The following is a 12554-nucleotide window of genomic DNA, read 5'->3' as shown; positions in this document are numbered from 1 at the left end:
ACTTGTGTGAGGAAGGGATTCCTCTGGAGCGGTAAGGGCTTTACACAGTCTCTCTCCATCATGATAATGACTTCCCAGAGGCACGTACTGTATAGTGTCTGTTATCCAACTGACTCACTTAACATGGATTTAGCCCCAGCTGCTCCACTCAAGCCCCATTAGCAGGTGGATAATGGACCAAAACAAGCCTTTAGGTGGATAAAAAAAACAAAAAACATTAAGGAATACATGTTAAAAAAGCAGTTTTTGTAGTGTAGTTGGCTATATATCATGTGACGTTTCTTGCCCCAGAAGTGAATTCCCCATTCATTTTCTCCATAGACATTTAGAAAAATCATTATAGAACGAGTTTTAAGGCTTGACCCAAGACAACCAGTCTGCCAGAGAATCATGATCAGTGACCATAAAACATTTCACTTTCAGCAAAAAAACAAAAAATAAATGCAGGAAAAAATATCAAAAATATTGAATGAAGAATTCACTTCTGGGGCAAGAGAGGTCACATGACTGTTGAGCTCTATTGTTTAGGCTTTTCTACTCATCATGTCATGTCTTTGTGTGACCTGTGCAGTATCAAGAGAGCCATTGATGAAATCAGCAAAAACCTGAAGAAGGAATAACAACCGTCTGTGATTAATCAAGTCCTTCTCAACTGTCACGGTGACCCAGTGCAAAAGTGGGTGAATCCAACAGAGACAAATGATATGTCAAATTGACACTGGTATTCACAAAAATCAATTTAATTAGGTATTCATTACAATGATGTCGCTCGTATAAACCTCCTGAAACAGCTGATCTAACGCGCGCACGAGCACGCACACGCAGCATGAACACTGCACTGATCATCAGCGCAGTTGCTGATAAACACTGCATTTTTTCACTGCACCAAGGCTGCAAAAGTGAATGAATGTTGGCAACAAACATGGCATCCAGTTCACTGGTGTCAATCAAAATACAGCGTGTGGATATCTGGATATTCACGTGATAAAGAAACCATGCCATGTTGTTAGCCAAACTGGGAAAGGTACTGCGATGATGCTTCCATGTCAGTTAGTGAGAATACTTTATACATTTGCAATACTGAATCGGACTAACACAATTAAATGAACCATAGTAATACTGTTTATCCACTTTAAAGCTCAGATATCAGTGCCCGGTTGCATAAAAAGGATGCCTTAGGAAAAAAACAAGTTGCATAAAATCACCTAAGGATTCCCTTAGGATGTTGTAAGGTAAAACCCTTAGATCTCTGAGTGTTTGCCCTTAGCTACTTTTAAGTATTTTCTTATGCTTTTGCAACAAGGTCCGACTCCTTAGTAACCATTTTGAAAATCTTGAGGGACCCATAACCGTCTCTTAAATGTGAATTTGTGTAAAATGATTCGTGGAACATATCAGAATGGCTAAATGTATGGTGATTGAAGAGGAGCAGATACCATGACAACTTGTTTGGGACAGGCAAAACCCACTGGACATGATGAATGAATGAATGATGAATGATGCTCACTTTTGAGAGTATCCATTTGACCGTCAGTCTATCGTCAAAATCACTTTGTGGCCGTTAACATAACTCTGTCGCATATTGACGTTAGATAGCGCTATATGACTTTATTGAAACTCACTAGTTTTTGTCGACTCCTGTCGATGTTTGTTTTGCAGTCACAGAAATGTCATATTGCTAAATGACTTAATTCTTCCACGTTCTTTTGACAGCGATATTTCTTGCATTGATTTTGTCCGTTATTTCTTGCCACATCCTCCGTTTGTGCATATTTGTTACGGCTGCGTTAAATTTACTTTGTATAATTTGCTTACGCTTGCCATATTCTTCAAGGAGAAAATAACATTTTTCTGCAACCGGGCTGGCTGACAACTACCAGAAACTTAAAAACTATACAAGTCTTAAGGTTTTTCCTAAATGAAAAAGGATCCTCAATGTCAACAGCACATACTTTTTAAAAGCATAAAAGGCACAAGTGTAACAATGTAACAATGCATTTTGCATTTAAGTCCAACTAAGCACAAGGCTCATTTGATGATATGAATGTATGAACCTGCACAATCTGTACTGTCTCTACCTGTCTACTGTGTACTGGTGATGGCAGTCTGATATTTAACAATAAATAACTGCTTCTTAGTGGCTATAAAAGTGTCACAAACTGTAACAAACATGCATGTTTGTCTTTGTAAGATAGCACCTTTGATATGATTGTCTTTTTGTACCTGTTAAGGCAAACTGTAGTGCTACTGACATTTAAATCAACTTTGAGAGAAAACACCTATATATATGAGCAAAAATAAATGCAGGTAAATTAGAAGCTCTCTGTGTGTTGCTGCTGCATCTTTCATGCTTCAATAGTGTTTCCAGAGATAAGTCCAGCGACAAAGAAATACTTTTGATAGGTAAGATCAAGTCATTGCACCCCGATCCGTGATGATAGCACACCTGTTTGCCAGAATTGCCCACAGCGTCCACAAAAGATAGAGGGCAAAAGGAGAGACCCAGACGTCGACGAGAGAGAGAGAGAGAAATGAGATGAGGGAGGTGGGGAGGAAAGAGAGGCTTTGGGGCAGGCTGCTGGTCCAGAAGTCATGATGAGACAGAGGTAGGAAGACAGCGGGTATAAGGGGGGGGGGGAAGGAGGAAAAAAAAAGAGAGGAGACAGACAGGAGTAGAGACCAAAGTCAAAGTTCAGAACTCGGTGTGTGCGTGACTGTAGTCCCGGTTCCCCAGCGGGCTCTCGCTGGGCTTCATGAAGACGCCCTCCATGGCCTTCCACAGGCTGTGCTGGCCGTGGCCCATCATGGCGTGCACTTCTCTCTGGCCGTGGATGGGCCGGCCGTACTGCTCCCCCGTCACCGACAGCAGTGCGTCGGTTGCCTTGTGACGGAAGCGGACGGCCTCATCGCGCATCCACACCGACCCCCCGCACTCCACCGTCCACTCGTCCAGATGGTCCCCCTCGCCCTCCTCGCCAAACGCACTCACCTCCTGTGGACGAGCGAGCGAGAGAAAGGTATTCAAAGATGAGGGGAGGGATGGATGTTAGCACTTCCTGGTTCTTACGTGTAAAGGTCTAATGGGATTTTTGTTAAGGGGATTTCGGTGAAATGCATGAGATAACGATCTGTGATTAACTAAAGTTTGTGAAACAGCGACGTTTGTGTTCAGCAAGATAATCTTCACAAATGAGGACCACTTTTATTGTTTTTGAATTTTTGATTTTTGAAGCATAAAATTGCATATGAAAAAAAAATGCATTTACGCTTCAAAAGTCACAAGCGGTCTTCATTTGCAAAGATGATCTTGCTCAGGGGTGCCAAAATTCTTTCCCATGAAGGGCCAAAACTCAATCTGGGTGGAGGGCGAAGGCCAAAAATAAATGTTGTGGAATTACATTAAAATGTATTGTGTTTTATAGAAAATTAACATTCTAAATCTAAAATAACATTTCAATATAGAGCGAAGCTCTTAGGGGGGCCCCCATCCCCCCAAAAAAAGGTTTTTAATTAATTTAATTAAAAAAATTTTTTTTGCCTTTTTTGCATGTTTGAATCTGTTTTAGCCATATTTAGTGGAATATCTCATTTTAAACACACCAATGTTATTGTCTATTGATTGAATTGCTCTCACACTCAGGCCTGGCCTGGCATTTTTTTGCATTTTTTCCCCCAAATCCGTGGCGGGCCAAAACAAACAGAGCCCGCGGGCCCCAAATTGGGCACTACTGATCTTGCTGAACACAAACGTTGCTGTTTCATACAATTGTTAACCACCACAGACCTTTTTCCATGCCTGTAGTGTGAACATGGCCTTAGTGACTAAAATGTCAATTGTAGATGTGAGTCGCCTGTTAATCCCGCAGTCTTCTTCAGTTAAAACACACTGCAGAAGGCGGTCTAACCTTTCAAATTGTGCCTAAATATTTGTGTATTTAGTGTATGCCAACATGTAGAGTACATCCTAGTGATTGATATCAAGCTTTCATCATGTTTTACAGTAACTTTAGTAAGCAAGGCAACATGAATGGTTTGTTTGTGAACATTTCTGAATGGAGTTTGGTTAAACGGAAGATTCACTTCACTTAGTCCCATTTACCTTTTATCGTTACACCAACTTTTCCACCTCCATGCAAATACGCATACAAAAATCCCATTCACTTGGCAGGATGATTTGGGTGGGGAAATTGAGGAGTGGCAGTGGTAGATAGCTTTAGAACAGGTTCATGCTTCCTCAGTATGTGCAAGACATGGTCTTATACAATTCAAGATAATTCATAGGTTACATTGGTCTAAACAAAAGCTTAGTAAGATATTCCCAGATATTGACCCTTCATGTGATCGTTGTGGGCTTGCTCCAGCATCTTTAGCTCATATGTTCTGGATCTGCCCAGGGTTATCGAACTACTGGAATAGCATATTTCAAACATTTTCAAACATTCTGCACAGACCTATTGAGTTAGACCCTTTAACGGCAGTTCTGGGAATTATTGATCCTGAAAAAATTAGTGGTGACGAACATTATATGGTATCATTTGTCTGTATACTGGCACGGAGGCTCATCTTACTGAACTGGAAACAGAAATCTGCACCAACCCATTTAAACCTAATGAATGATGTAATGAAGCATTTGGAACTGGAAAAAATAAAGTTCTCTCTCAGGAAGCAGGAACACAAGTTTGATAAGATTTGGCAACCTTTTGTAGATCATTTCAGGAGTATGAATGTGTCGGACAGGAGTGGAGAAGGTCTCCTTTGAATACTAGTGTCAAGGAGGAACAGACAGTATTTTTTCTTTTATATATACATTTTTTTTTTATTGTGCATCCAATTATGTGTTGTAGTTTTGTTTTTTTGTCAGGTGTTTTTTGTTTGTTCGTTTGTTTGTTTGTTTGTTTTGGTTTTGGTTCTCTGTTTTAATATGTTTCTAAGCCTGTGCGTATGTCTGCGATTTGTACTGTTTTGTCTTATGTGCAAAAAATAATAAACACAGTAAAAAAAAAAAAAAAAATCCCATTTACACGTAAGAGCCGGAAGTGCAGGGACTTCGAAAATATGTCATCTCTGTGGTATTCTATGGTGGTGGGGGGGGGATATTTTAGGGCCAGAGTGAGACCTCTTTTCATGATCTATACAGCTTTGATTTTGTAGTGCTGCAGGTCCTGGCTGCTCTATGCTTCTCACCAGCGCACTTTTTTCATATGGATGTTCATTCAACTTCATTCCACATGGCCGAACATGATAAACATCTGTAAGCACTGAAAAACAAGTATGATGCTATTATTTTAATTACGGTGGGACCCAGGACAATTTGGTAGTGTTGAAAACCGGGACATTTCAGTGTCCCGAGAGATATCTGTCGAGACGTGGGACAGACATCCTGAAACCGGGACTGTCCCGGACAAACCGGGACGTCTGCAACTGCCATTCCTGCTATTTTTCCCGATTGACCACCAGATGCCAAGCTTTTGGCCCCAGCCCAGACTAAATAACATTTTGCATGCTTTGCCAAATGATTGGGGGAAATTAAGCTATAAATAAGCAGTGGCTAGAACTTAATGACACAGTATATTTTCAGATATCGCTATCCAAGATTCACACCTTTGAAGTGCTCCCAAATGAACATGCTTTTTTTGATGGATTGCACCCTCCTCACTCCAAGCATCTTATCTTTAGATTTGTGTCTGTTTGACAACTACAACACGGCCTCTACTGAGAAGATTAGAGAAGCATGGCAGGGGGAACTTGGTATTGATTTATCTGACATTATATGGGAAAGGAGTCTGTCTGTGGTACAACTCTGCTCAGTTAATAGCAGACACCAGCTGATCCAATGTAAAGTCACTCACTGTCTTCACTACTCCAAGCATAAACTACACAGGATCTTCCCTTCTGTCTTGCCACTTTGTGACAGGTGTCAGAGGGAACACTATCTCATGCCTTCTGGTTCTGCACTTCATTAACGGGATTCTGGGCCAAAATATTTGATTGGTACTCTAAGGCCTACAGAATATCCGGAGCTCGGAGTCCTCTCTAAACTTCCCTACAGCTGTGCAACAATCTCTGACACTGGGGACAACTGTCACCAAAAACTCATTCTGAAGGAATGGAAGTCCTCCTGTGGCTGATGGACATGATCTCTACAGATCTACAGATGGAGAGACTCAGGTCCCTGAGAACCAACTCGTTTATAAGGTTCTCAACTATCTGGGACCCCTTTTTGGCCTAGTTTGACGAGGTTAAGAATGATATACTGTATATACTAGGGATCTCGCGTGCTACCCACGCACGATTCCTAGGCTCGCTTGGCCTCGCCCGTCCTGCAGCTCGCTGAGCTGCCCCTGCAGCTCGCCAAGCTGGCCCTGCAGCTCGCATTCGCAGCTCGGCCGCTGCGCGGCCTTGCCCGCAACTCGGCTGCTGTGTGGCCAATGAGACCAGCATCACTGATGATGTCAGATTTATGACATCACTGATGATGTCATCAGTGGGATTTATGAAATCACAGATGTCACAGTGGGATTTATGACATCACGGGTGATGTCACAGTGGGATTTATGACATCACTGTGGGACAATCACAGTGGGACAGAGAAACAGAGAAACAGACCGAGCCCCAGCTCCCATTTACACTTATATACTGATGATGATGAATATATACAGATCCTTTCCAAAAAAATTGAATATCATGGAAGTTCGTTTTTTTTCATAATTCCTTTCAAAAAGTGAAACTTTAATAAATTATAGATTTATTACACACAAAGTGAAATATTTCTAGCCTTTATTCGTTTCATTTTTCATAATTGTGGCCTACAGCTCCAGAAAACCCCCAAAACAGTATTTCAATAAATTAGAATAGTGTGAAGAAAATCAGCAGTTATGACTGACTCCAGCCTCAGTCCACTCCCTCTGAATCTCCGCCAAAAATTTGTATCGTCTTTGCTTGACAATCCGGTGAATCTGCTGAAGGCCACGGTCATCCATGGTATTTCCATGATATTCAATTTTTTTTGAAAGGATCTGTATAATTATACTGTATATATACAAAAGGGAGCTGGGGCTCTGTTTGTTTATCTGTCTGTCCCACTGAAGACATCATCAGTGATGTCATAAATTCACACACACACACACACACACACACGCACACACAAAGCGCCAGTGATGTCATCAGTGATGTTATAAATTGTGACCTCATCAGTGATGTCAGAGGCATTGTGACAACATCAGTGATGCACACGCACATACACACACACACACACACACACACACACAAGAGACAGACAGGTGCACACACACACATACACACACGAGACAGACACACACACACTGATGACACCAGTGATGATGTCATCAGTGATGTCATCAGTGATGATGTCATCAGTCTGAGGCTCACGAGAGAGACTGAGGAGGCTCACGAGAGAGACTGAGGGAGAGGGAGACATTGTGCGCGCGCCAATAGGGCAGACAAGGCCACACAGCAGCCGTGCAGCGGGCGAGCCTAGGAATCGAGCGCACGAGATGCCTAGTTTGTGTACATTCCCCAACGTCCGCTGGAAGCCCTGTGGTTCATCACATACTGTAACACCCCTATTTTCCTACTTCCCAGAAACCCACCTGGTTGGAGGACAGCGGAGAGGCGAAGTAGTGGCTGTGCAGGTTGCGGCCCGTGTTGACATGAGTGAGGCGGATAGTCTGCCCACACTCGACCGGTGTGCCGCGATGACACACGGCGTCAATGGTCCCACGCACGCTCCAGTAGCTGTTGCTGTCTTCAACTGAAGTGACCCCGGTCACAGACTGCTGCCCGCTCCCTGTCACACACACACACACACACAGAGAGAGGCAGAGTAACACCATTGTAGAGATACACAACCAGGGTGGTGGGTTAGACCATGTAAAATCAGCTTACCCTCCTTTTTATTTGCAGAATACATTACCACCTTTTAAATTAACATATCATAAATCTATTAACACATTGAGTGCCAGCCATTTTTTCATCCTGTAGGTAAGTTGTGCCAGTTTTTTTTTTGAGGATTCTGGCTCATTTTACAAGAGCCGAGGATTATTTTCTGTTAAGAATTCATGAACACCAATCATCTAAAAATAACTAATAGAATGTGTGCTTTCTCTGTCTAAAAGAGTTAGTTTGCACAGTTAGTAGTTATGTAGATATTAGCCGTTGAGTACAGCATGGTTTCAGAGATTTTCAGAGAGTTTGGAGATAAATGGATTTTTAGAACCACCTCACGTGCCTGTGATTATGGGTGCCCTTGTCTCCCACTCTTGCCCTTGTCTCTCTCTCTCTCCTCTCTCCTCTCTCTCTCTCTCTCTCTCTCGAGAGAGAGAGAGAGAGAGAGAGAGAGAGAGAGGAGAGAGAGAGAGGGAGAGAGCGAGAGGGAGAGTTGCTTCAACTCCTCCCTCCGTGGGCGTTCTTCTTGGCTGCAGCGGCCGTCACAAGCTTGTCACCAGTCTGACAGTGCTTTGCTGCTGTCCTGTGCCTGTGGCTGCGCGGCCGCTGTTTGAGGAAGTCGGGATGGACTCGCTCGCTTCTTGGAGTTTTGGTTGAGAGAAGCTTTTGCGATTCTGGTCATATTTATGCTGCGTGTTTCAAAGTGTGTTCCACCTGTAATCTATTATGTAAATTTGCAATCCCGCATCGCCAGCAATCAGCGCGAAAACGAAAGCGTTTTCCCCCATCCATTTTCATGAGAATGGCTGGGGTGAGAATGGCGTGACAAGTTAAAAAAATGCTTGCCTTCCTCTAGTCAGGAGAGCACTGTCGCCACTTAGTGGTCGGTAAAATAGATTATACACATTCTCTTGCTCCAATAGTGATCTCGAAGATGTAAAAGTTGTTGATTGATGTCCCACCGTCAAAAAAAAAAAATGTTTATGTAAGACGAGATATCTCGGCTCTGGCACTCAAGCGTTGGATTATGTAAGACGAGATATCTCGGCTATGGCACTTAACGTGTTAAGCTATCTTACATTTCTTTCTTATTCTAAAGATTGATTTTTGTTTACATACATGTATATTTGACTTGTGATGATCACTTTAGTTGTCACAGTTTAGTTTACCCATCTTTCTGTTTAGCACTAGTCTGGGCACCTTCCACCCCGCTTTTTGTCATGGGGCGTAAACCACGGAACCAGAATGAACACCGGAAGGCAGTGCGCCAAAAAACATCTGTGTTGCTGTTAGCTTGATGTCTCTTCCCTCGATTAATTGTCTGATGCAAAGCTTCTGTATTGGCTTAAAAGATGTGAGATTGTGAATCCGCAATGTTTCTAAAAGAACTTCGGTACGTCCACCTTTTGTTTTGTTGTTTGCCGTTCTGATACTTGGGTCAAATTGTCAAGTTAACGTGAAAGTTGACGAGCTAGAAACGCTGCCATCCGGTCTAGGGCGGGCTCTAGGCCGGAACCAGTAGGGTGACAAAATCAATTGTGGGCGGGAGCCAGGCTCTTTCTCGCCGAGAAGAGCCTGGTGACGCGAGGTTATGCTGCCTTCCAGACACCTGGGACGTGGGTGTTTCCCAGTGGAAAAGTCCCACCCCCCACCTTCAAAGCATTCCAGAGCACAAAGGCAAAATGCAACCAAGAAACATGGCGGACCGCGACAAACTTTTTTTTGTTTGGCAAATAGCAAGACAGCTTAACAACGAGCAGAGCACCCTCCTTACATATTTAAATGAAAATGAGGAGCAGCAATGACACATAATGTAACAGACTCTATTATACATTTTATTTAGGCACTTAATACTTTGGACTACATACTCCATGTTGCGGCCATTGTTGTGTGACGTCAGAGAACTGGTTCCCAGCCTAGTGGGGGTAGATTTTTTTCTCCCAGTTTTCAAGTGGGAGCTCCCACTTTGAGTGCCGTTCCAGCGCACTTTTCCTAATAGGAGGCCAGAAAATCCGAAGGTCCCAGTTGTCTGGAAGGCAGCATAAGCACTACTATGTTACTGAATGTTACTGTACACAACTATGGAGTCAGCTTGACATGTGTCATGACGTCACATTATGTCAAGCTGACAAAACTGACGTGACGTCCCTCTCTGAAGTCTTTACTTTCCTCTCCCTAAACCTGTATTGACAGAAAACATCAATGTATAATGTCCCCACACAAAAAGGTAGTTACGTGAACGGTCGGTAACGTAACTACTAAATAAGGGGTATGGATATAGACAAATTGTGAAGAAGAAAAGAGAGAATGTCCTCCCTCCTCGATGAATGAACTCACCAGAACCGTAGCGTACGTCGTGCGAGTGGAGCCTCACATTGTGCTTTATGTTTAATAGTTTAACGACCGAACCGCATGTCACAAAACTCAGCTCCGTAGCGAACGATGATAGCCCACATATCCAGAAGAACAAAACACAGCTCAATAAAACGCGTGAAAGGCCGGGACAGTTATCCATTCCTACAATCAAAGCACCGTCGCGACTGCGAGCCGTGACTTTTGTGCTACGTCATCGGAAAGGTAGTAGTAGGTCAGGTAAGTGGAAATCGCGCCCCTAGCGGCTTGGAGTGGTGGTGGTTACGACGTTAGGGATTTATATTTTTTGTTTACTTTGATCAACGCTTATTCCACTGTGATGATGTATTTTGATATTCTTATCATAGCAGTTTGACAACATTAGCCTGGCATAGCCACACCAATTCACATTGCATTGCATGTATTATTATTATTATTATTGTTATTATTATTATTATTATTATTATTATTATTATTATTATTATTATTATTATTATTATTATTATTATTATTAGTACTGTGGGGTAGCTACAGAAAAAGCAGCATGAAAAAACTTCATGTGGCTTATAATGATGCTCTACGACTGCTCTTGCGAGTACCTCGTTGGCATAGTGCCAGTCAGCTGTTTGTCACTAAATGCACTTTGGAGAAATCTCATGTACAGATTCATGTGTCGATTAGATGCCTCTGTGAACAGGGTTATTGTGGCCTTAACCAATCCTGCATTAAGCAACACCAGGTTCTATTCTCCTTTGTGGCGACATTGGAGAAAGAGCCTCTATGTTTTATGATGCCTTGTATTTATTTTAGTGTTGTCTTTGCATTTATAATGTATTTTATGTATTTTATGTCTTGTCTTGTTTTATATGGACCTGCGCTTGTGTCTGAAATAAAGTTTGAATTGAATTGAATTTATATTATTATTGTTGTTGTTGTTGTTATCATATTTGTTATTATTGTTGTTGTTGTTGCTATTTCTTTCTTTATTGTTTTATTGCTTGTCTTATCACTATACTGCCTTATTGCTTGTTGTGTCTCTTGTTGTTTTTGCACCCATATGCCCTGTTATATTTGTACTATTTGCACTATGTTGTAAACGGAGTCCACAGCACAAGAATTTCACACGTGATACTTGTACCATGGAGTGACAATAAAAATCTTCGAATCTTGAATCTTGAATCTTGAATCTTTTCTTGATTGTTTTTACAATGTACAATGCAGGTCCGCCAGCAGGGGGCGGTCGATTATATTGAAAAAGGATGGAGGTTTTTTCCCCCACCGGAATTGTCATCATCATCACGCCGCTCACTCACGGCCATTTTTTTTAAATAAGTAACATTACAAGCTCCCTGAAAATCATAACACACACAATCCAATCATATTATAGACATTTACGGAATATAGCACCGCAGCGAGACGTAAGTCTAATTTCACTGAGGTCGTTTGGCATCTTTAGATTTTGCTGGATCACAAACGGCAATGCCGAAATTGGCTGTTGTTGTCGTCTCGATGCTAGGCTAACGCGCCGACATGCTAACGCATTAGGTTGCTAAGTTCGTTTCAGAGGCCTTTCTTTCTACAACCGCTAACGTTAACTGGATTTCCTTGGTCTGTGGTGGTCAGTTATTGCGTTGTTATGGGCAATACCGACTTTAGAGATAACATCGAGCTTGAATCTCAGGCTCAGCTGAACAGTACCCAGCTAGCTAACGCTAGCCAGGTAAATGTTGCTTATAGTTTGTGGCTGCTAACATGGCTACTACGCTAGTTGGTGTCGACCAGTATTGTCACGGGAAATTGCAATTTGGTTCCTCATCTCTGTTATTTGAATGTGTGCGCGTCGCCACGAGGTGCTAAACGTTTTTGGATGATTGTTACTAGTTGTATATTTACTATAACGGTAACTTCAGATATCATGTTTTGTTGCAACTACTCGATAATGCCATAATTCAACATAAAAAGCACATCATTATTCTAGTTGTATTAGTTTATTTTAATGGGCAATGCACATTTGAAATAACCTGACTCCCCACATCTTATCTTATTACGGTAGTTAAATTTGGTTAAGTGGTGTCTGTGGTGGTGTCAGGCACGATTGTGATGTCACTTGACAATTGTGATGTCATGGGAATATAAGTGAGAAGAGAGGACAAGTGGCACATCATCTCCAGAGTCTCCACCCTAGGAATCGTCTAGTTTCTGTGTGCCAAACTGTTAATGGCAAATGTCAAAAACAGCAAGAGGGCAACATCAAAGCATCTGCCTTGTCACTCTAGCAACTGTGATGTTATCAGTGT

General features: G+C 42.2%; 3 protein-coding genes across 3 annotated transcripts in view; 2 read left to right on the top strand and 1 right to left on the bottom strand.

Annotated features, from left to right (window-relative positions):
- LOC310782886 (legumain-like) overlaps positions 1 to 1910 on the top strand; it is a 3883-nt gene extending 1973 nt beyond the window's left edge. The window contains exons 4-5 of the mRNA XM_083643676.1: positions 1 to 31; positions 572 to 1910. The exon at positions 1 to 31 is cut by the window's left edge and continues 37 nt beyond it. Coding sequence (XP_083499802.1) covers positions 1 to 31; positions 572 to 620 — 80 coding nt within the window. The 3' untranslated portion in view covers positions 621 to 1910. The remainder of the gene's footprint in view (positions 32 to 571) is intronic.
- Positions 1911 to 2051: 141 nt separating this feature from the next.
- sdf2 (stromal cell-derived factor 2) lies at positions 2052 to 10438 on the bottom strand. Its single transcript, XM_083643665.1, has 3 exons — positions 10243 to 10438; positions 7611 to 7807; positions 2052 to 2992 (listed from the first exon to the last, which is right to left on the bottom strand). The coding sequence occupies exons 1-3, from the start codon at positions 10418 to 10420 to the stop codon at positions 2693 to 2695; spliced, it is 675 nt and encodes a 224-aa protein (XP_083499791.1). The 5' UTR covers positions 10421 to 10438; the 3' UTR covers positions 2052 to 2692.
- Positions 10439 to 11567: 1129 nt separating this feature from the next.
- Positions 11568 to 12554, top strand: part of supt6h (SPT6 homolog, histone chaperone and transcription elongation factor) — a 75119-nt gene continuing 74132 nt past the window's right edge. The window contains exon 1 of the mRNA XM_083642348.1: positions 11568 to 11675. The gene's annotated coding sequence lies outside the window, so the exon portion shown is untranslated. The remainder of the gene's footprint in view (positions 11676 to 12554) is intronic.

This window comes from Poromitra crassiceps, assembly GCF_964638095.1.
Source record: "Poromitra crassiceps genome assembly, chromosome: 1".
In the NCBI taxonomy this organism is placed as follows: Eukaryota; Metazoa; Chordata; class Actinopteri; order Beryciformes; family Melamphaidae; genus Poromitra; species Poromitra crassiceps.
This window is presented reverse-complemented; position numbering and strand designations above follow the sequence as displayed.

Excerpts from the sequence above, each read along its gene's own strand:
- sdf2 (XM_083643665.1), bottom strand. The coding sequence starts at position 10,420 with ATGGATAACTGTCCCGGCCTTTCACGCGTTTTATTGAGCTGTGTTTTG. Across the intron at positions 7,808-10,242 it reads CGACGTACGCTACGGTTCTG|GGAGCGGGCAGCAGTCTGTG; the intron begins GTGAGTTCATTC and ends TGTGTGTGACAG. Across the intron at positions 2,993-7,610 it reads CTCCGCTGTCCTCCAACCAG|GAGGTGAGTGCGTTTGGCGA; the intron begins GTGGGTTTCTGG and ends GCTCGTCCACAG.